At 40.2% G+C, this 23,521-nt stretch overlaps 1 protein-coding gene across 1 annotated transcript; it reads left to right on the top strand.

Annotated features, from left to right (window-relative positions):
* Positions 1-589: 589 nt before the first annotated feature.
* On the top strand, positions 590-23,469 carry capn15 (calpain 15). The gene is made up of 12 exons (XM_077739037.1): positions 590-2,231; positions 8,963-10,613; positions 12,642-12,850; positions 14,067-14,250; positions 15,467-15,690; positions 16,241-16,366; positions 17,170-17,322; positions 18,913-19,074; positions 19,156-19,391; positions 19,458-19,627; positions 20,054-20,232; positions 21,077-23,469. Exons 1-12 carry the CDS (start codon positions 2,044-2,046, stop codon positions 21,252-21,254), a joined length of 3,660 nt encoding a protein of 1,219 aa, XP_077595163.1. The 5' UTR covers positions 590-2,043; the 3' UTR covers positions 21,255-23,469.
* Positions 23,470-23,521: the final 52 nt, after the last annotated feature.

Here is a 23,521-nt window from a genome sequence, read left to right on the forward strand (position 1 = left end):
AGATTAGGAATGAGGTCAACAAAGTGAAATGAAGTGGAAGAAAGAGGCAAGAGGGAAAGTTTGAAGGCTTATCTCGGTAATGTGAAGGGACAGCTGAGTGGTGATGAGGAGCGTGGTCACCACCATCTTCGTGTTAACCCATTGGTGGGCTTAAAAAAAACACTCTTGTCTTGATCGTGATTCATAACGTGCTGTAGATGGAGTGATTGACAATTGTTTTTTTTTATGTAGGTATGAATAGGACAATCCAAATATTTTACAGCAAGTTTGTCATGGGTGACATTGCAATGAGAATTTAAAGCAAGGTAATTTCTATCAGCATTTCACAAAAAATGGACACCAATGCATCTAATTTATTTATGTAGGTATGTATTCATATTTTTTTTATGAATGTCTGTCAGAATAGATCCTGAATATCTATTAAAATGTACCCTGTGTCTATTTAAGAAATAAAATAAATAACTTAGGACTTCTTCTTCAGTTAAGCCTACATTGTATACCACATCTGCATATTCTTTATATTATCTAAAACGTCAACAGTGGGATTTATTAAAATTCCCTGCCTCCCAATTTCACTTTGCCGGTCGGCATGCTACGCATGCGCATTTCTCACTCAGTAATCCGCTGTGAGGAGGAGAGCGCATCCGCGCTCACTGCGCTCTTGTCGTCGGCGTGGTGGGAATTAAATGATGTGGCAAGACACAGAGAAATACAAGGGGACTACACAAGTGTTTATATAGGACCCACCCTAATGCAGCCATTTGATATACCCGTGGAAGAGAAGAAGTGATACTGCTGCATCCAAGGAGAATCAGAGAGACCGGAGACAGCATGCCTGCTTGCAAAAAGACATTCAATGTTAGCCTATGAAGCCCGTGAATGTCTCTACAAGGAAAAAAATCGCTTCTCAAATGAGATCCAGTGGGAGATTTTTTACCATTTGACTTGTCAGTTGGTGGGTTAGTACGTTTTCTTCAGGGTGCGTGTCAGATGCATGTAAAATAGAAGCGCTAAGTGGCATCTCTACTGTACTATTGAGGGAAGAGAGCACAAGCATGCTTGAAATGTGAAAAGTGAGCTTGTGTGTTTATGCTGGCAAATGTTTATGTGATCCTGGATTTTAGTGTAGCTGTCATGACAGCATCTGCACTTGGTTTATGACACTTGTTTTACTCTTCTTCATGCAAGCAAATGCGGTTTCTTATCGCTTGACGGTTTTTGAAATGCACTTTCTCATGATGGAAACCGGTCCTAAAGTATTTATAGGCATAACTGGTTTGACAATGGGTTGGGAAAGAAATTTGGAATGTCATTCGGGTTTGAGATTAGATTTTTAGAATAAATATACCCATTTTGTGTTGTAGTTCGTTTAATTAAAACAGTTTTTTTTCTCTTCTAGTTGTTATGTAATCATAACTTTCTTTTGGGTGGAGTTCCTAAATACCTTAAGCATGGGAAAACATTTCCCATTAGTATTAGACCCATAGATAATGTGCAGCTGTGGCCTGAGAGGGGGTTCTACTTCTTTCCAGCTGTTATCCAGACCGCATGTCTGAAAGATGAGATTTTAGAAAATTAGCATGCTTGTAGTTTTGCCAACACCCTCCCCAGAAAATGCAGCACATTGATTCTCTCTTACTGGATGTAATTCAAGATCCATCCTACTATTGATTGTTTGCAACTATCTGCGTGGAACACCAGTCTAATGTTGATGGCCTTGGTGAACTTGATATTTCTTTGTATCGTTGACAGTAAAAACAGACTATTTCTTGTAAATAAGGACCAAGTATGAGCCTGCATAGACTGGCCAGGCATGTCCGAAGGTATGCAAGAAGAATTAAAATTGGCACTGTTGAGGATAGGCTAAAGTCAACAAGGCTGCCAGTTGGAAAGCATTGCTGTGAGGAAATCTCCCAAAGAATGACTGATTCACTGGTCAAAGAACTTTAATGAAGGCTTGTTGTTAATATCGGAAACGTCTTCATTGCAAAAACAAGGTGGTTTTGGCACCCGCTTTTTGAATTTATTGTCACCTTCACTGCGATGATGGGGAGCTCGGCCTCGTCCCTCACTGCAGAGACAGAGTCCGATCATGGTTTTCGAAACTATCCATCTTCGCCGCCTGTTGGGTGGCTCAGGACTAGTCATAGCAGCCCAGTTTGGGGTACCACTTTCATCTCACGTCAACAGCAGCAACAGCAACCGCCTCCACGGCCTCACCGAGTGCGCAGGTAAGAGCCAACAAGGTCAAGAGAATCTGGGAACTGGAATGTTATCTTACAATGGAATAACAGTGCTTGTTATTGTTATAGTTTATATAACAATCATCTTATATATCATCTTCAACATTCAGCTATCTTATATGAACTAAAATACTGCCTCACCAAGGTCATCAAACCTCTTGGAAAGTCAATATCGGTATTGGGTGTCTTTGAGACCAATTGACTTGGGAAAAAGATGACCTTTTCAATTATTCCTTATTTAGATTGTATTAAGTATATTTAAGTCTTACTAAAATGTACTGACCAGCACTCAACCCACTAACAAAACTACTTTATTCCAGTCTCTCTTATTTATCAATAGTATAACATGAGCTGATTTTGTGCACTGTGGCCTAGAAAAAAATCAATTGCCCAACAGTATTCTGAAATATTTTTCTCATGTCCATTTGGTTAGATAGTAGTTATTCACAACTTACATAGTTTTGTAACCTCACCACTTAGGATCAACTTAAAATCGGAGCCTGTATTTTCATCTTGTTTTTATATTGTAAACTCTATTGTGGCTGAGCTGGATGTGTAAACCAAAATTCTAACCTTGGCCTTGACAACACAGCTGCATATTATGGACTGTTTTGGCATTGGTGATGCTGGTTTCTCCCTGAGAGGTGATTGATTTGACTGTTTTGAACCCAGTGAAAACAACCCCAAGGGCGGTCGATTAAAATATGAGCTTTTATTAAGCACTGAATTACTCCTGCCTTCTTTCTTCACTCATTTTGGGCAGTTAATGAAAAATTCCACAAAGAATCAACATTCTTAAATACCCAGGCAACAATTCTGGCCCATGTTTGGGGCCTACATATTAAAATAAAGATATAAACAATAGAAATTTGTATTGCATGATTACACAATGTTGGAAAAGTTAAAAAATGAAATGCTCTTCTCCCTTGAGATGTTGTGAATCAATTGCAATGTAAAAAGAATTGATCCAAGCTTGCAGATGATTTCTTAGACTTGAATAACTAGGAACTAGAGAAAAAAACTAGTTTCATTCCCAGTTGGGCATCTACTTTGTACTCAGTGGTGTTTAACTGCTTCAATAGTGGTGGCTTCCAAAAAAAAGGAAAGGTTTAATTGAAAAATATATGTTTTGATTTGGAACTGTATATTACCCTGCTTTTAGAATGTTACCTTGGGGAAATTGGTGGTCAGCCTATCTGTCAGTAGTGTTCAAGCTCCTTGGTTTGCACTTATTACAAGCATTTAATCTTGTGATTTAACCAACCAACCTCTAAGGAATAGTATTTCCAATGTATTAGTTTAGCTTTTTTACATCGTGTCAAGTACAGCAAGAATAGGTATTAAATATCAACAGCCTATAAAACATTAGTGTCATTGCAGAGTTACTTAGAGTAAATTGCTCCTTTTTTTGTTTGTTATTGATATTCAGAGAACCTGATCACATTACCCCACAATGCATTCCATTATTTATTCAGCATTAGTTGCCTGGTTGGGCTTTCATCATTCCTAACACAAACTGCTCACCGACAAGTTTCTTTCTATTTAATACTGAAAGCTGCCATGGCTTTAGTTGTTTAACTCCACGTTGTCAATGTCTTTTTATCATCTAACAGGCATCTACATTAGATGTGTACAGTACTATAAAAAAGATAAGCATGTCTTAATTGCAAAAATAAATCTACCATTGTGCAACAGAATTACAATCTAAAGAAATGACAACAGTGCACACTCTTCTAACAATGCTGACTACACAATGCAGTGCCCGCTTCATATTGTTAGGCAAGCTTTGCATAACTGTGACAGACCGTAAAATATTGAAACAACACCTCTGCTTTTAGTAAGCCTGACTTGTGTATTTTATTATTGAGTATATTTTCATGGGACAGTGTTCTCAGCTTTATTTGTCTGTCGAGAAATGGCTTTATTTTTGAGTAAGATAGTAGTGTTTTTTTTTTTTTTTAGTGGCTCATTGAGTTATGGGAAAAATGTGTGGATTGGAAGAATTATATATGCATAAGGAGGAGCATGCATTTAAGCCATTGTGAATTATAATGACTGAAAACCCCGAGCTACAAAAGTCACTATTTTTTCTCCATATAGTCGATCCTAGTGACGGTTCTCTCTCAGGATGATGGATGATTGCATTTATTGCTCCTCTACTCTATAGGCTTTCCTATCCTTTTTAATTGGATTAAAATAGTCCAACAGTTGACTGGAGCAGTATGGCTACTAGCCATCCCTTAGTCGGTTTTCTTCTATTTTATTTTTAATGTGTTTTAAAGAGATGATGCTCCTCAAGCTCTAGAACCTATTTGACATGCATCATATGGTCCTTCTTGGCTTAGTGGTTGTCCTGCAAGACTCGGGTGGATTATTGCTGATTCTTTTGCTCCTATTCAATTGCAAGGATCTAGGGGATCATTTAGGTCAGGGTTTAGGGATGTTAAATCAATAAATGTGAGCTTTCTTTAGATTTCAGTTGTTATAAAATCATCCTTGTGTGAACTATTTCCCTTCTGAGAAGTTCTTTACTTGGTGTGTCAGCATTATTCCTGCTGAGAATGTTAAAAGCCATTGATACAGTTCTTGCTTTGGTGGCTTTGTCTCCAAAGGCATCAGGGGAAGAGATGGCTTGCATCCTTGAAACCAAGGACACTGTTCTGCTGCTGTATCGTCACTTCTTCCTGTAATCCTTGTGTTTCTTGTCAGCTTCCTGCTTGTGCTAGATTTTTGCTATAGTGCACTAAAACACAGTCAGACAGTTTCCTCTCTGTAAATATTCAAATATCCCAAGCTGTCTCCATCGCTGACATATTCACTTGGCTAAAATGAGCACTGGTCATGAAATATTCACCGAGGGCAGAACTGGAGGTCACCGGCCAGAGTTGTTTCTCCTTCGCCCTTTTCCTGCTCGGATTTCAAAAATAGTTATTCGCACGGGAGATAGTTAGAAAAACCCTTTTAGTGGTTAATTAGGTTAGAGAATCTATGGGCTTAGTGTTTGTGTGCAGATTTGTCAATGCGGTATAAATCAATAAGTGCAGTAAGAGATGTACTGTTTCAGAACATTGTACTTGTAATTTATTATTTAAAGTATTATGCTATTAAGCTATTATGTAAAGCCTCGTCATGATGTAATTTGAATAATGGTGTCCTTGTTTTCTCATACATTATACCTTAATAGAATGTTGGAATTATGGTTTGTCACATCACAATATGTAATGGTACAAAATTATCTGACATTTGTATCTAGAGTCTTGCCTCCTACACGTTGCACTTGCAGTTGTGTCCCATAATTTCTGTTTTGATTTTGGACTACTGACAGAGCTGACTAAGTCCTATTACTCATGCAAGAACAGCCTTCTGGTTGAGAGAACTCTTCCAGTTAATTTAGAAATGTGCAAACCTGACTCATACAGAAAAGTTGTTACACAAGATACTTTGCTGGTGAAGAGGACTTTGTTTTAACTTGTATGGGAGAGTGACTTCTATAATATGATAGGTACTCCTTGCCAGGTTTTATGACTGATTTGATTGCAGTTGGCCTAAAACGACGTGTGCAAACAGGAATATATATATTTTTTGCCATGCTATACTATATGGGTAGTTGTCATTTTATTGGAATCACATTATACTACCCCAAACTTTTACTTCTCTGACTCATTTAATCACATACAATTTCAAACTGAAGTTTAAGAAGTATGCACTCTAATGTGTTCTTGTTTTTTTCTATAATTACTTAAAATACTTTAAAGCTCTCAAACTTTATGGTGCTTTCCTCAAGCAATTCATCACTTAAGCGTGAGTACTTACGGCGTTAATATAATCAAACATGAAAGAGTCCATTTTCAGGACGGTGCTGGATTTTGTGTTAAATTAATAAAATAAAAAGCCTTTTTAAAGGAGCAAGCAGGGCTTCTCCCCTAGGGCAATGGGCCCTGAGCCAAGCTTGGAAAGGCAGTGCTAATGACTGTCGCACAAAGGCCAAATGTCTCACAGTGAGGTGGGGAGAAGCTGGCAAGACTGGGGCTTACTTAATCTCACGGTAGAGTTCTGTATGCAGAGTGAATCCAAGGAGCCATCAGTACACTGACGTACACACAATCAGCAAGCAGCCTTTGCGCCCGGCCTCACTTACCCATCATTCACCCTCGATTCTTTTCCCTGTATTTGTAGTCTGGAGAGAGCTTTGAACTCTCAACACATTTTCAGCTTTTTATCTGAGCTTTGGAGCTTGCACTTTTTCCTCAGAGTCAAAATTTAGGATACATTATTGCCCTATAGCTAGTGAAGATTTATATATAAGGGTCATTCATGCACTGATGATGTATTCAGACTATATATAGGCTAGTTTGCATTGAAATTCTCATTGCACAAAGATCATTATTTTAAAGGTGGAGTTCTATCTCTCATGCTTTCGCTCCACTGTAAGCTCTTGGCTCTGTGCCCGGGTCTGCGACACCAAGCAACTGAGGAGCTGAAGTGGGCACTTTTAGAGCAGCTTGACTGAACAGGGCCAAGGAGAAAAGGTGCTAGTATGGGTCTGTCTTTTGGTGCACACACTTATGAGTGAGTGGAACACTGGACTCAATGGGCTTCTTTTTTTTTTGCGCAGTGTCTTGGGATCCCGGGTCAGTCTTATGCATTTCTTTTAATGGAAGGCCTAGGATTCTGACATTTATGGCGCTAGATGTCCCCTTATCGGTGGAAGCTTGCTTTAGAATATAATGAGGTAATTAAGTGAGATGTTTTGAAAATCCTCAAGAGGATCACATCTCGTTGGGAAAGTCCTATGAGCTCTTGATACCATGCTGCACAGAGACAAATTATAATTTTCCACCCATCAATTCCATTGCTAACCAAATCAATTGTTTTGACAAAGTTGCCTTGTGGCCGACACCATGACTTTGCACTCTAACTTTATGAAACAGATTGACAGTTATGAAAATGGCCACTGGGAAGTAGCTGTCATCAAACATGAGGAGAGACTGTCTCTGGTTGTCATGGCTGGTCCTCGTCCTTGTAGAACGACAGACAGTGAATAGCTTGCCATGTCATCAATTCTATTCCATTGGCCAAGAAAAATGAGACCAGGGAAAAATATTTGCTTGAAGCATCTCAGTGTGCTCGGAAGCATTACACAAATACGCCATAATTGATTTTCACTGGTAGCGTACTAAAGAACCACAAACACAACATTTATATAATCATCTTGATAAATGTTGAATCAGAGAAAATATATAGTCCAATATTTCCTGCTGCTTTACTGCTGACGTCAGGAGATGACAGGAGAATAAATAACCCATTAAGGGCTTCGGACATAATGTACTTGTTCTTCTGTACTTTTAAAGGGGAAAAAGCTGACTTCGAAAACTAGCTTCTGCACAAAATATAATCTTGTGACTATGCTCTATTTAGAAATAGAATCAGACACATGTCTGTGTATAGAAGACAGTCAGGTGCAATTCAAAGAAAAAAAAATGAAATGTTCCCATGCAATCATCACCCAGAAATTGGAATTGAGGCATGTGACCTCTTCCTTTTTTGCTGAAGACATATTTCCTTTATTTCTCTTCAGGTATTCATTTAAGTGTTGAATTGTTCCCTTTGAAAGTATTTCTTAGGGGGTGTTCAAATTGAGGGCACCGGAATTTATATTTCAGTGCCAGATTTAGCTGGTGAATTTACCATTAGTGTAGCTATACCAATACACTCAATTCTATTTTACATTGACATCTAGCTACATCAGACATACAAAAGATAACCTTGAATATGAAGAGATTATGTCATCATACTGCAGACAACGCCTTTACTCTTGGGACAAAAGTAAAGAACACAAGATTGCTCAAGCTCTTAGCACTTCATAGACGCAATGCCTTGTCTGTGTCAGTGTTCACACATGAGGAGTTTGAGTGACAGCGACTTCTATTAAGACAAAACAACCAAATACATGTTCATTCCTGCTCTTAAGCTTGCATAATGTGTTAAGGGTCAATAAGAAAGATGCACTCGAATAACCTGATTGGAGAGTTTTGTCTGAGTTGCAAAGTGTATGTGGAGAAAAAAAGGCAGACTTTGACCATTATCATTGTGAGGCAATTCCTGTCTCCTCTCCTCTACCTTCAGCTCTCTCTGCTGCATTTCTTGGTTCTAATCATACATCCTTTGTGTATGGATTTACTGCCCTCGGTGCCCTCCGGAAAGAGATTTAATTTTTTCTCCCTCGAGCAAGGCAATCTTTCCCTCTCACACTCCATTTTTACTTTCTCATTTTGCCTGGGTCTGTGTCATATTGTCTGAAATGGTTTATGCTGACTTTTTTTTCAGATAATCACCATTATCTTCCAAGTATTCTGTCTCTTGATAGTTTATTTTAGTCATGCCTCCGTCATCCAAAGCTTTCATTTCCTCTTACTTTTTTTCCACAAAAAGTGCCTTCAATTGAGCAATTTCAGTTTTACCTAATAAGCTGTAGGAAATAAAGGTTACACAAGGTAATATTTGTCTGCGGAAGATTATTACCAATTTTTGGGGGATCAAAAAGGTAAATTTTTTTCTAAGTTTAAAGGTACTGCCTGGTCATTGTACCACTATAGGTGGGAAATATATCCTCCTATCTTATTAACAATATGATCAAATGATGGTAAATGCAGATTGCAAAATATTTGTTGAAACGTGAATTTATTCTAACAGTTTTTTGTTTGTTTGTTTTTTTACAGCCACTCTCACTCCCCTGGCTCCATGGCAGCCGCAGTGCGAGGCAGTGAGTGGTCATGCGGACGCTGCACCTTCTTAAATGTCGGGGGAGCGCCTCGCTGTTCGATCTGTGAGGCGCCTCGCCAGAAACCTGACCTTAATCAGATTCTTCGCCTGAGCAGTAGCGAGGAGCACCGTTGGGCTTGCCCTCGCTGTACCCTTAATAATCCTCAGGGATCGAGAGCCTGTTCTGTCTGCGGCTTTGGGCCATCAGCCATCACACCTGCACCTGCCATCACAACCATTGCTGCCACCTCAAACGGTCTCCCACCTGCGCCTACTGCAGAAGCCCCAACTCCTATTATCACACCCGCAGTGCATTCAGAACCTCAAGGGCAGGTTCCGGTTAAAGAGGACATGTTAAGACGGTCAGAAAGCAACGGGGAAGTTGCTCTCCTGGAACACCAGCATGCAGGCTGGGCTTGCCCTCGCTGTACGCTTCTCAACACACCAGTCGCATTGTCATGCTTAGCTTGTGGTGGACCCAGAAAACTATCCTTGCCCAAAATCCCCCCTGAGGCGCTGGTGGTACCGGAAGTCCGCACTCCAGTACTAGGATTCCCTGTGCCCTCAGCAGGAGCTGCCCCTCTAATCATCGACCTAACTGATGATTCACCTCCAGCTCCTCCCTGCGAACCCCAAGAACCCCCTCATGTACCGTCTTCTACATTCACGTCTTTTTCCTCCCTCCAGAATAACCCTGTGCCACGAAGTAGAAGAGAGGTGCCACCAACAGGGCGACCACCAAATCAAGGCACTAACACTCCAAGCCCCACATCTCCTTCAAGTGCGAGTGTACTCCCCCAGCCTGGTCCTCAGAGACCTGCCAAACCCAAACATGCCCAACCCCAAGAGCCCACATACCCAAGTAAGCGCCTCAGTATATTAGAAGAAGAAGACCCTGTGAAAAATCCCCAGGCTTCCCATCACCCTTCCTCAGGAGCCCCCTCTTGGAAGTGCCCAGCCTGCTCTATACCTAACCCAAGTGGCTCGTCTAAATGTGAAACGTGTAGATCATCACGGGTCGGCGCTGACTTAATCGATTTAGGTTGCGAGACGGTACGCTTCACACCGGCTAGCCCTTCTAGCCCAGATTTCAGCACCTGGGCCTGCTGTAAATGCACCCTGCGCAACCCCACAGGTGCACCAAAGTGCTCTGCTTGTGGATCGTCAAAGCTGCATGGCTTTCAGGAGCAACAGGCATCCTTGCCTCGCTGCTGTACACATTGTGGACAGGTACCATCTGGGCTTGGCACAGCATGCTCTTGCACACAAACCTCTTCCTCATCTGCTACAGGACATAAAACAAGGAAACAGAGCAGAGGGTTTTCTTCCTCATCTTCAGCCTTCACTTCTGTTTCCTCCTCGTCTTCGTCTATCTCATCCAGCCTCCAGGAGAGGCCTGGGCAGTGGAGTTGCCCAGCATGTACGCTGCTCAATGACATTAAAGCCAAGAACTGTGCAGCATGCCATACACCCCAACAATATCTCACCCTTCGGAAGGTAATAAAACCCCTGAAAAGGAGAGAGAGCATGCATGTTGAGGCTCGCCGGCGTAATGATGAGGGTGAAGCCAAGGAACTATGGGAGAATATTGTCAGCTTCTGCAGGGAGGTAAGAAAATCTAGATCAACTATTATTACAATTACAATTATTACGTTTTATTGATTGTTGCCTATCAACTGAATTCCCCTCAAATTGCATGGTTTTTTAAACCTTTTTTTCACCAATGACATGTTCTCACCTCCTCAATAATTATTTAAAACATCTGCTTAAAGTGTTAATTACCATCTGTGATACAATGCATCTTTGCCACTGTTTGAAACTGTCAAGACTACTAACGTGCGACATGCTAAACTAGTTGAAACGCTGACGCCCCAAACTGTGCGTTTCAATTATACGCCACACAATAGCATGCGATAACTTTTATTGTACATTATTCATGGCTACATTGCTGTTCAAGGAAGCAACACGAGAGCACTCATACACTCTTTCCTCTCATCTTCATCCATTATAAGACTGACATTCAAGTGATTGCTCCACCACCACTATACTCAACCTGTCCCAGTGTCACAATGTTTTCGCGGCTGACTGCATATGTGTGAACATTCTAAGCCAAACACTGGGCTGGTCTATTTATATCCGCGGAGCTTGAGTGCAGAGCAGAAATGATCTGCTCCCCTATGGTGAACGTAATCACTAACAGCATCATCTGGAGCTCTTCCATTTTTGACGTTTGAGAGTTTATCTATTTCTCTCAAGACATGATTAATGGGAAGCCCCAAAAACCACCATGAGATTAATAAAATATGAAACAATACCAACATACCAGACAAATGCATTTAAGCATGTAACCCAAAAACATAGTCATTTATAGTCATTTTAGTCTGGGACAAATGGTTTGACAGTAACTGCAGCCAACCCTGGAAAAAATCAGTATATCTCTCATGACTGACAGGTTGTATGAATCAGGGTTGCCATGGTAATAAAGAATAATACTCTAAATAATCCCTAAATAACCAGATAATAGAATAATACCTTTTGAAGCGAGTTTATCGGCCAAATTTCTGGCTAAACTTTGACTATCTGCAAACATTCTTTGTTGTGACTGTTAACATCCGTTTTCTTCTCGTAGCACGTATGCTTTTTTTTGCCAGGGTGTTGAGGGCACCCTTTTGTTTTGCGTTAAATAAGTGTGACGCTGTGAAATCTGCCTCGATACATTCTTGTTGGCATGTTTCAGAAGATAAACAGATTGTCTACGCCACCTATGATATTTGGCTACAAGCTCACCTCTGTCTAAAAAGAAGTTTTGTATGCCTGCCAATTTTGAGTCTGCTGGGAGCTGTCAGCGTGTAATCAGTCTACGTTTTGCATCCTGGCATGTGTCCACTGTTAAGGAGACATGGACTCGTGCTCGGAAGACATTGCAACATCTTAGACACCATTGCTGTAAAATAAAAACTCTCTTGCAAGTGAATTCTAACTCAATTTTAACTCAATCCAAAGTACCCTCAAAAGATTAAGCTGATTGTCTGTTTGAAAACACTTTTTGTGTTTTGAAGTCAAGGGCTGAAGTCTCTTCTTCCTTCACACTATGGTAGTAAATCCAGATTGGCACATGCCTCCATAAAACACCAAAGCTAAAGTTCATGGGGTTGTGCATAAAGAGGTGAACGTTGACCTTTTTGCACTACATTGTCACCTTGGATGTCAGCAATGGTGGTGAGGTAGGGACTCTTGTGTGGTCACTATTGTGGCATCAAGGCAACAGAATTGAATTATGAGCAGGGACTGACAGGGAAGAATCAATTTGATGCACTTGGAGCTACCAGCTAGAGGCCCACTGTATCCCCTGCCAGTATCACAACAAACATCGCCGAGTTACCTTGTCACACCACAAATAGGAAACCAGTGTGTGTGTGTGTTGCTGTACAAAGGGATTTTAGATGAGGAGGTAGTGTGTCAGATCTAATATCATGTTGTCCGTAATTGGGCTGTGTGATTAGTAGAGACCAAGCTTCATTTGAGACACCTTCTATATTCTGTGTCTTATTTTAAAGCAAGCATTTCTCTACTTCTCTACTCATGTTCTTGTCTCCTTTCCCAACTAATACTATGTCCTTCTTCGCCCTCATTTAGAACACGGTGAACTTTGTGGACGACAGCTTCCCCCCAGGACCTCGATCGGTCGGTTTCCCCGAGGGTGACAGCGTCCAACAGCGAATTAAAAAGTGGCTCCGCCCTCACGAGATCAAGTGCAGCAACTTTAAAGACCGAAGCGTCAAATGGTCCGTTTTCCGCACGCCACGACCTTCTGACATCCTTCAAGGGCTGCTTGGAAATTGCTGGTGAGCTGTCAGAACACATCATAAGAAAGTAGGAAGCTTCTCGGGCCATGATTGCAATATGCACTGTGCATAAAAAAAAATGGATGCTAACAATAATGACCCATTTCTAACAAGAACTGCAATTTGGTCCACTTTTCCTAGTTAAGTACTGCAATAAATGATCCTCCTTCAAATAAAAATTAGCTCTTTTTGTAAATTACAATGCAACATATTTTTATGGGTTTTATTCCCCTTATTTATGTGTTATAAATGGAAATGGGCATAGTATCACAGCTGTAGGCAAGTAAGTCTAGACAGCATTATAGAGAGGTAATAAATTCTGCTCTGGTCAATGAAGTTTAAAAGACAGAGATTGGTCTATTATCTTGTTTGACTTTGCAAAACATTTCACATGCACTTAATTCAGTGTTGGAGATAGATAGAGGAGATTGGGGTGTTGAATATAGAATAGTTAAATAATATATAGTATTTATCCTGTGAGAAAAAGGAAATTGTTCAGATCATGGTGCAAGATCGTCACAAAGTTGACCAATAGAAGTTCCATCAGCAGCATACACACAGCTTATCAAAAACAAGCTTCTCTGCAGCCAAATCCTCTCACTCTCAACAGGATGTAACCCAAATTCTTCCTCTCGATATCCCACTCCCAATCCACACACACACACACACGCAAATACGCACAGATGCACACACATGCACGCACACACAGTTGTCCTAATAAACCAGCAAACAACCAGGCAGCCAACCAATAGAACTAGAGTAGGGATGTGCCAACCACTCATGTTGATGAAAACATCAGTAATATAAGCTGACAGCATAGTAACTAGGGCTAGACAATATTGATTTTCAATTTGTATTTATTTTTTTATTAAATATACAGTCTTTCAATGGCACATTCTAAAAAAAAATGCAATTTTAAAGATGCAATATAGTTATTCTCATTTAAGACTAACTTTAATGATAGTATCTTGGTCCTAAATGAGAAATGATCGATATGTGAAATAAGCTTAGTTATTAAATACTGCTTTTTATCGATTTTCTCAGCCTTTATGTACGTTATAGTGTATATAATAAAGTTTTATATCGCCAAAATATGATTGAAGACAATATTAAAATGAATTTGTAGATTTAAATGTGTATTCTAGCTATCTATAATGGTGAGCATGGACAATAACAATGGAATATATGATGTAAATAAATGTATGTCTTCCTTTAGGTTTCTCAGTGCTCTGGCTGTTCTGGCTGAGCGTCCCGAGTTAGTAGAGAGGGTAATGATCACCAGGACTATTTGCACAGAGGGAGCCTACCAAGTCCGCTTATGTAAAGACGGGACATGGACGACGGTGCTGGTAGATGACATGCTGCCATGTGACGACTACGGTTTCCTCCTCTTCTCCCAGGTTTGTTTACACTAATGACGGTATATACAACACTAGGCGAGGAAAAGACTGCCAGGCTTTTAGTTACACTTGCTCTCGTGTTTGTCCTTGTTCAAGCTCACAGTGGCTAATAAAGAAGGAAGGATAGAGGCGGGGTGGTCACCTTCTGAAGAACTTTTTATAGCACAGTCGTGCCAGATTGTGACCCCTAAAGGCAGCCAAACATGAATGTGACTGTTAATGTACCATCACACGTTATGTAACATTAATCATGTGTATTATTAATGATGGTTTTTACTGCCTGCTGGGTCTCGGTAAAATGTGGCCCGCTTGTTTGTGGCGGTGCTACAAATGTATTGAACAGTATCTTTTTATATTCTGTCGCATTTTTTCAATACCTTGTTATTCTGAGGGGTAGTGTGCCTCAAAAGTATGTAAAGTAGAAGGTAGTGTTATGCATAAATGATCTGTACTACTATTTCTCAATTGTTACAATGTTACTTGGAGTTTTTGCTCAAGTAGTACACATATGGTACTTCTATGGAAATATATATATTTTTAAAATACAGATCCTTAAATGGACAAAAGATTAAGATTTTGTAGATTAAAAATAAATAGTGTATTTAATACCTGTTTTGATTACTCAGCAGTATGATAGGAATACAATTCTACTATGTTCCTCTTATTTATATTCATGGTGCTCATACTGAGATCTAATATATTATTGAATTGTAGGGCATTTGATTTATTCAATAGCAAACAACACAATTACATTGTTATTTAGAAGTGTTTGTCTCGATCAAATTTATGACTTAATGAAGCTGCGTTGCAAGTGCCTGTTTACTCAATTTAGGATCATCCACAAACAAGGCAGTTGATTAATTTCCTCGTCAAATACAACCCGTGGGACACAAGTTTGCTTGTGTTGCAAAATAATTCATTCACACTCATTTGATTTTTATTTCAAGTCATTTGAATGTGTTTGACTATCTTTCAACATGATATGTGGACACATTCTATTGGTTTTGCAGGCATATTCAGTCTTCCAACTCACTTTGGGTGTTAGTCATGCCAACAAAATGTTTCTACATCTAACCCCATCCTTCTCATTTTCGTAAATTAGCTGTAGATTATCACAAAAGACACACTACTGCAACATCTCCTTTCAAATGCACTGTGCCTCTTTTCAAGACCATAAAGTGACATGTGAATGTAACACTGTGTGTGGTCTTTCCAGGCCCAAAGGAAGCAGCTGTGGGTGGCGCTTATTGAGAAGGCCCTGGCCAAACTACACGGCTCATACTTTGCCTTGCAGGCGGGGCGTGCCATTGAAGGCTTGGCCACATTGACTGGGGCCCCCTGCGATTCCCTAATGCTGCAGGTCAGCTCCACCAACCCACGCGAGGAGCCCATTGATACAGACCTGATCTGGGCTAAGATGCTTAGCTCCAAAGAAGCTGGGTAAGACGAATGTTTAGGTTTTATATAATTCAAACCAATTAGATCACCTAATTTTAATGTATATAGGGAGAAATACCAGTATTTTCTTCTGTCCCCTGCCAGAGATCAGTAGATATGAAACCTTTAAGAATTATATGACTTGATGTAAAATTGTAATAAATTTGGCTTTTCAGTCAGATGAGATTAAATGCAACCACAATATAAAATATCACACAATAAAAAAAAAGAGTTTGTTTCCAATTTTTGAACAGGTTTTCCTCAGAGTTCTTGTTATTGCCTCTTTGATATGCGCATGTACAAAGTAGCAGCACCCCAAAGTTGCTCAGTCTTCTGCAGCCAGTCTGCCGCCCATCTGTCAGACAAGTCGCAGTATATTTTAATAAATCAAAGCGTCCTGTCATGAAAGTGTTGGCAAAATGGAGGGAGTTCATCAACAAAGTGGAATAGTATTTTTTTCCATCTGATCCATCGACCTTAGCTTTTGCATCCTCCAAGATGAATGCATTTTTTGAAAAAGATATGCTGACATCTAACGGTTGTTCTTGTGCAGGTTTCTGATGGGCGCCTCTTGTGGAGGAGGCAACATGAAGGTGGACGATGCAGTTTATGAGTCTTTGGGTTTGAGACCTCGCCATGCCTACTCCGTTTTGGATGTACGAGATGTTCAAGGATACAGGTACTGATTAATCTTGTTGCTACAATGTAAAAGTGATGCTTTAAATACTGCAGTTTAGCGGAGGCATGAAAAAGGGGTATCACTTTCTATTTAAAAATAAATATTAATGGAATTTGATCCCCAGAACAAAAGGTTGACGCATGTTCCATCATTACAAATGGCTTTGTACAAATCTTTTAAGTAATTTTGAGCACTAACAGTCTTTAATCTTGTCTTGGCCTACATATATCGTATATTAATAATTTATCATAATATCTAGTTTAGAAATGGATCATCAAAGACATCTTTTCTGTGAATATGCTGTTCTTGTGTAAATGGCGGAGGGCCACTTACAAATAGAGAGCAGGTGTGCACTTTACTACACTGTGCTCCCTTTGATGCCATGATGGGTGGAGGTTGGGAGGGGGTCACGCCGATAAAACACAATGCCAGCTTCTATCGGTGGGAGTAAGTCGAGAGTAGCTTAAAAAAAATTAGATATCGTTTCTCAAGAGAGATACAATTTCATTTCCTTCCATAAAGCTAGTGGCGTAGCAGCACTTGATCCTAAATGCCATGGAGCCCCCTTTTGCATGAAGCCAGGGGACACAAAAATCAGATTTTTGAATGACTGTTCACCCACAGATTTTCCAAAGAGCTGGAGAAACCCTGTGCTTTTTTCATTATATTTTGGAACTGTGTTGATTGTTAAAAAAAACATGTTATCACTTACATTGTCATGTGCACATAGTTAATTTTTGCAGGTACAAGTACAAGCTAAGATTTTTTTCTGAAAAACTTTATCAATATTATGCTTTTTTTAGGTTGTTGAGACTTCGTAACCCATGGGGTCGCTTCTCATGGAATGGTAGCTGGTCGGACGAGTGGACGGACTGGCCCCAGAACCTGCGTCACGATCTTATGCCTCATGGTAGCGGAGAGGGTGTCTTCTGGATGGAGTATACAGACTTCATCAAGTAAGCGGTAGTTTTTGGCAAGTATACTCAAAGTAGGAAATTGTATTATTGTTCCTGTTGAAACAAGGGAGTCTATTCTACAATTATATAGCATAAAATGCTGTGGGTCATTGGCTAGATAGAAAGGCAGTGAAAGGTTGTCTGTTCTGAAAACTGTTGGCAATGAATGTGTTAAGCACAGAGTGTGACTTTACAGATAAGAGAATGAATTGGAATATAATGAGGAAATGTAGTCTGAAGGTTAGGGTACTGTTTGTTCTGACTGTTGGACCTTGGCCGAGGTCTACACTCCACTGAGTGCAGTTCAGCGTCTGCAATTCCATCCTTCCTTCCCTTAACCAACCTATCATCACTTTCAGCTTCCCGCAATACCTCCTAGTGGCTCTTATAAGTTATTGCATTTCATGAACCTTCATCTCATAACAGGATATTTGTCAGCACTTAAGTTATCATGGCTTCACGCTGTGATGTTTGCACTCTGCACCACAGTCAATCACCGCACTCAGCAGTGTGACGCTTGTGCTGATATTTTGATGCCAATAACGGTGACGGCGAGGCTGCCAAACACACACGTTGTCTTCATTCCAGACGTACAGCTGTTCACAAATGTAAAATGCATGAATTTCCAGCTGGGGACGACGCTTCATCTGAGGAAAAGATGCACTCGACATAAGCACTTTCAAATGTCAATGCTTTTGTTAGAAGATATCGTGGGAAGGGACTCTCTAAATGTCATCTGAGTCCACCGTGATGGACATGCGTCATGTGACGAAGCGTTTAGTAATCTCATGCCTCTGTGGATTTTACTCACCATCTGGTTTTGGCATCAAATTGAACAACACGCTTGTGTCAACATGCAGAAAATGGCTTCATTCCAAAAGTGTCACACTGGGTACTCTTGTTTTTTTTTTTTTTTTTAACAACACAAGTAGTTACAAGTACAGTTACATTAAGACTGTAAAATCCAGATATCCATTTATTTATCATTGGTTCTTACTGCAATTGTTAATAATCTGGAGACTATCAAGGCTGATTTTTGCCTATTATAATGCATCACAGTTATCAACCAATCAAACCACTGGACTAGAAGGTGGCCAACATTCTTATTCTGGATAATCTGTAATAGTTATTTTATGCTTTCAATATCTGAACTCGTTGGTTTCCATTGCAATGTCAATGAATGGTCGAGAGAAAAACAATTATTTGTGTAATTAATTAATGTCAGAGAGAGTCATTTGACCCAAGAATTACTTTACTGTGTTTTACTTTGCTGTAGAGTACAACTGCACTGCGTCAATTGAGGCCAGTGTGTTTGAGTCTGTTATTCATGCTCCTGTCAGGAAAAATAGTAGTTGCAATAAGTCCGGGAGGGCCGAGGCAGCTGTCCTCTTTGAACAACTCCACCTGAAAAATGTGTTTGGCCCAGAGGACCCCATCTGTCTTTTTGCCTGATTTCTCTCAGCCACATAATCTCTCGCCTTTGCAATGAAATCAGGAATCCTTGTGACTCCAAAGGGGAAAATAGGGGTGATGAAAGACATCACAATTGGTCTTGATACCTCGATATGAGCTACAGTGTCTTCTCTGCAGGTATTTTGACTCGGTGGATATTTGTAAGATCCACTCGGACTGGCAGGAGGTACGACTCCAGGGATGCTTCCCGAGTAAGGCCAGTGGGCCGGTGACCGTCATGTCCCTTACCGTACTAGAGAGGACAGCGCTGGAGTTTGCTCTTTTCCAGGAGGGAAGCAGGTAAAACCACATTTTAGAAACAATTATAAATAGACAACAATAACAATTAAGACTCATAATGTCCCACTCCTCATTTGTCAGACGCTCAGACACGGCAGACAGTCATCTTCTGGACTTGTGCATCATGGTGTTCCGAGCTTCCTTCGGAAGCAGCAATAAGCTGACCCTAGGCCGTCTGTTGGCGCACAGCAAGCGAGCGGTGAAGAAGTTTGTTGGCTGTGATGTCATGCTGGAGCCGGGGGAGTACGCCGTTGTGTGTTGCGCTTTTAACCACTGGCAGATGAACGTGAACGGCTCAGGAGGACCACCTACGCCCAGTAAGTTTTGCATGTTTGTTATGATATAATGTTTAAAATCTATTGCATCTAATCATTGTTCTCCAGTCTCCAGTCCAACCACTGGAGCCCAACGACGACCCAGTCACGACTTTCCCGGCTACATCCTTGCCATCTACAGCTCCAGACAGGTGATGGTAGAGCAAGTTGAAGCAGCTGCCACCACACTGGCAGACGCCATCATCCAACTGACGGAAAATAAAGGCGAAAGACATGAGGTGCTTGTCTTCCTTCGTCTATATAAATACCATGTTGCCAAAATGAATGAAAGCACACCACTCTTATTTCCACATACATTTTCACAGTCGCTATTCCTTTTTAATGACATGGCTTTAAAAAAAAAGAAAAGTGACGTTCTCTGTCAGATCATTCATCTCATGACGCACTAGGTGGGCCCAGCACTCTTGAGTTTGTCAAGCACTGCACGCATGCCAGTAATTGGATGCATTCAAATAGATTTTCTGGGACAGCGAGGTTATAAAACCTGTAGGATTCCTTTTTTCTCCTATACTTTGGAATACCATGCATAGGTGACTTATGTATATGATAATAATTAATGTGCATTGCCTGAAATAGTTCTGTATGTATATTTAGATTTATTATGATTATGTGAGCCACTTTTAACCCTGATTCTGTCTTTACAGGGCCGTGAGGGAATGACGTGCTACTATTTGACGCATGGCTGGGCCGGACTCATTGTGGTGGTTGAAAACCGTCACCCCAAATACTACCTCCACGTCTCCTGCGATTGCACAGACAGCTTCAACGTGGTGTCAACACGTGGCAGCCTTAAGACCATCGACAGCGTACCACCTTTACACCGGTATAAAAAAAAAACATAAAGTAGTGTCTTTTATTGACAGGTGCAGCAAAAAAGGGAAGCAGCGTTTTATGTTTTGAGGTTAGGCCGCTTCCCTTTGAAAGGTACTTGCTTTTAAAGAACAATGCAGGACAAAAATGAGCACAGTGGAGCTGCTTGACACCTTATTAATCCTCTTTTGAATTTAGGCTGCATGCCGGCAAATGATTCACTGGTAGAGTCGCATGTTATATGGCATGTTCTCTAGGAGAGTTATGACCCATATAAAAGGCAGCTGTTAAATGTCAAAGTTTTTTCTCTATTGTAGTTCTTATCTTGTAATAGGAAAGTGATGGCCGAGCTCTTTTTTATTATTCACCTCCACAGTATTATTGTGCTATATCCTTACTTTTAGGTCTTGAAAATTATAGCTTCACAGAGAGAATAATACGCGGCAAACTATTAAGTAGCCACATTATGTTGAGGTTAAAAAATATATGTTCATTCCATCTTAATTGGGATGATCAGTCACAATATCTGTGGCAGCCAAATAGTTAATACACTTCAGTGTAATAATACACAATGTAATGCACTAGTGTGGCTAATTGTGTTATTGTAGATAAGCACATGATTGTTTTTCATATTAGTTTTACATCATTTTGACTGTAGAAGTTAGAAAAATGAACAAAAATGCCTTTTATTTGAGGAACAACAACAAAAAGAGAAAGAAAACACAGCCATAAAGACACTTGTGATTAATACCATCCCTATTACAGAAAGCATGCATAGTGACAACTTCCAAGTTCTTTTCAACCCCTTTAAAGAATGCGGTGCATAATAATTTGGAGTAATCTATCTCTTCCTGCAGGCAGGTGCTGGTTGTACTCTCCCAGCTGGAAGGAAACGCCGGCTTCTCCATCACACACCGCCTGGCTCACCGTAAAGCCACACAGGCCTCCCTAGGCGACTGGACGCCCACCAAGGCCACCCACAGCCCCCAGCTCATGCCGGATATTGACGGCCTGCACCGACCCAGGCCTCTATGACCATCATTCGACGTGGCGCACTTATCCGATGAACGGTCAGACCACTGGAACGCTAGGCGAGCAGCACTGGCGGCGACGAAAACACATACAAAGATGTGGAATGACGCGGATCTGAATGTATTCATCAACACTGAAGCTTTCTTCTGGGCCCCTCAGGATGGACGAGGGCGGACGCGACAGCCCTCAAGCCCCACGGACCAGACGCAATTGTCAAAATGTGTGCGGTACAAGCGCTGTATATGGATTCCCAGTGCTCTAACTACTGAGCCATTTACAAGACTTTTTCCCTTCACTTTCCGCCCACTCAGTAAAGCAACCAAGGAGAGGACTGAGGGACAGTTACTGTATATCAACCCAATGACAATAGGGTACTTATTAAGCCAAACCTACCTTTTTAAACAATATTTTCACCATGCAGATAGAGTATGAGTCTTATATGTTTCATCCCTATAGGTTTTTTGGTGCATGTTTGAAGGTCTTAGAAAAATTCACGTTAACTGTCGCTAACTCAGGACCAACCGTGTGTCATTTATAATGGAATATACCGTGAAGCCCATCTATATTGCCTATAAGTCGATTTTTGAGTATATATGTCCAAAATTAACTCAGTGGCTGCCTACAGTGAGAGACTTCAAATCGGTTTGAACTGGTAGAGGCTGGCATAGATTAGTTGCTGTCGGCTCTCCTATATTAAATAGATTGGACGTTTCTTGCCATCAATGGCAGTGAATAAGTTCAAACAATATTGGTAATAAAAGGGATTTAATGGTTGTAGCCTTGCCTAACTACAGGAAGAAGTACTTTGCTGCCATCCTGTGGTTTTTATAGCTGATTTCCAACATATTTCACATGTTGCCGAATCATTTTAATCAAAAATGGATCATTTGTTTAAACAACATCTTCCATGGCAACCATAGTGCAACAACTCCATAGCAAATAGCATTATAACTGCAATTATAAGTATGGTATTTTTTTTCTTTTTCCATTTTAAGGAGACAAACATTGTATTCCTATTTAACCTTTCAAGACAGGGGTAGGGATTCCCATTTTTTTTCAGATTAAGATTTAAATGGCCTATTTTCCCATTACTTATGACATAGTACACTTCAAACAACATAACAAAATGAATTGACAGTTTGGGAAGCCAAACAGGCACCACAGTGTCTAGTGAGAGAGGAACTGGTAAAGTTGACTTAGTCTCAAAAGCACCCAAGAGTGAAATGAAAAATGAGATGTAGAGATCCTACTAAATTACCATGGCAGAGGTGAAGCTTACGTTAAAGATCAGTTGAATTGCTCAAGCTCATCTTACAGATGTGCCAGAAATGTTTTGAATCTGAAGTCTTTGATTTCAAAATCAGAAAAGACTTGAATCCGTCCTGACCGTCACTCTGTATGTACCCTACTTAACATCTAGGTTTATATGCCTCAAATGTATTTTTTGGGGCAGCTTGAATGAGGAAAAAAATGATCTACCCAACAGTTACTTCACATATGATTATATAAGTACTTGAAATTATTTTTTTTAGTCATTGAGTCGAATTGGTACGGTTGAATAACCACAGGCAGATTTTTTTAAACATACTTGAAATCCACAAAACGGCACTAGTGACTGTGGCTCATTTTTTTTTAGATACATTTTTGCCATTTTTACAACTGTCATCAATTATGATTTTTTAAACAACATGTTAAATGTTCCTGTGATGTTAATCAGCTGTAAATATGTTACCCCCCACCCCCAAAGAAACATACACCTGTACAATGATCATCCCTTTTAATATTTGCACTGAGCAGCTGTGCAATTTAATTTATTGGAATCAATTTGCAGGCTATTGTGATGGGGCAAGGTGCACTTTTATATTTACCTTTTTTGTCTTCTGCCTCATTGTCAATTTGGCTCTTGCTGATGTCCTTCAGTCCCCTCCCACCCCCTATAAACATATTTCAGTGGCACCCCCTGCTGCTAGTTTAAAGAGCCCACAGTCATCTGACTTTGTACAGGTACCAAACTATATTATTAAGGAAAAAAAACACAAAATCAACTTTTAAACCAGTAGTCACAATAACAAACAGGAGCCTATTGCTGAAAAATGTGATATAATACTTTATAGATCCTTTTTTGGGGGTATTGTTGTGAATATGTGTATAAATATGTATGTTTTAATATTTCAATCTCAGGTTCCAGTGGACCAAATAAAAATTCTTTTTTTTTAAATTAAGCACTAGTGTTTTATGATTAATGTATCAATGTTTTTTGTATATAATAC

This window comes from Stigmatopora nigra, chromosome 18 (genome assembly GCF_051989575.1).
Source record: "Stigmatopora nigra isolate UIUO_SnigA chromosome 18, RoL_Snig_1.1, whole genome shotgun sequence".
Classification (NCBI taxonomy): Eukaryota; Metazoa; Chordata; class Actinopteri; order Syngnathiformes; family Syngnathidae; genus Stigmatopora; species Stigmatopora nigra.

Coding starts and splice junctions, on each gene's coding strand:
- capn15 (XM_077739037.1), top strand. CDS start 2,044: ATGATGGGGAGCTCGGCCTCGTCCCTCACTGCAGAGACAGAGTCCGAT. Junction 12,851..14,066: donor GGGCTGCTTGGAAATTGCTG/GTGAGCTGTCAG, acceptor GTCTTCCTTTAG/GTTTCTCAGTGCTCTGGCTG. Junction 19,628..20,053: donor ATAAAGGCGAAAGACATGAG/GTGCTTGTCTTC, acceptor CTGTCTTTACAG/GGCCGTGAGGGAATGACGTG.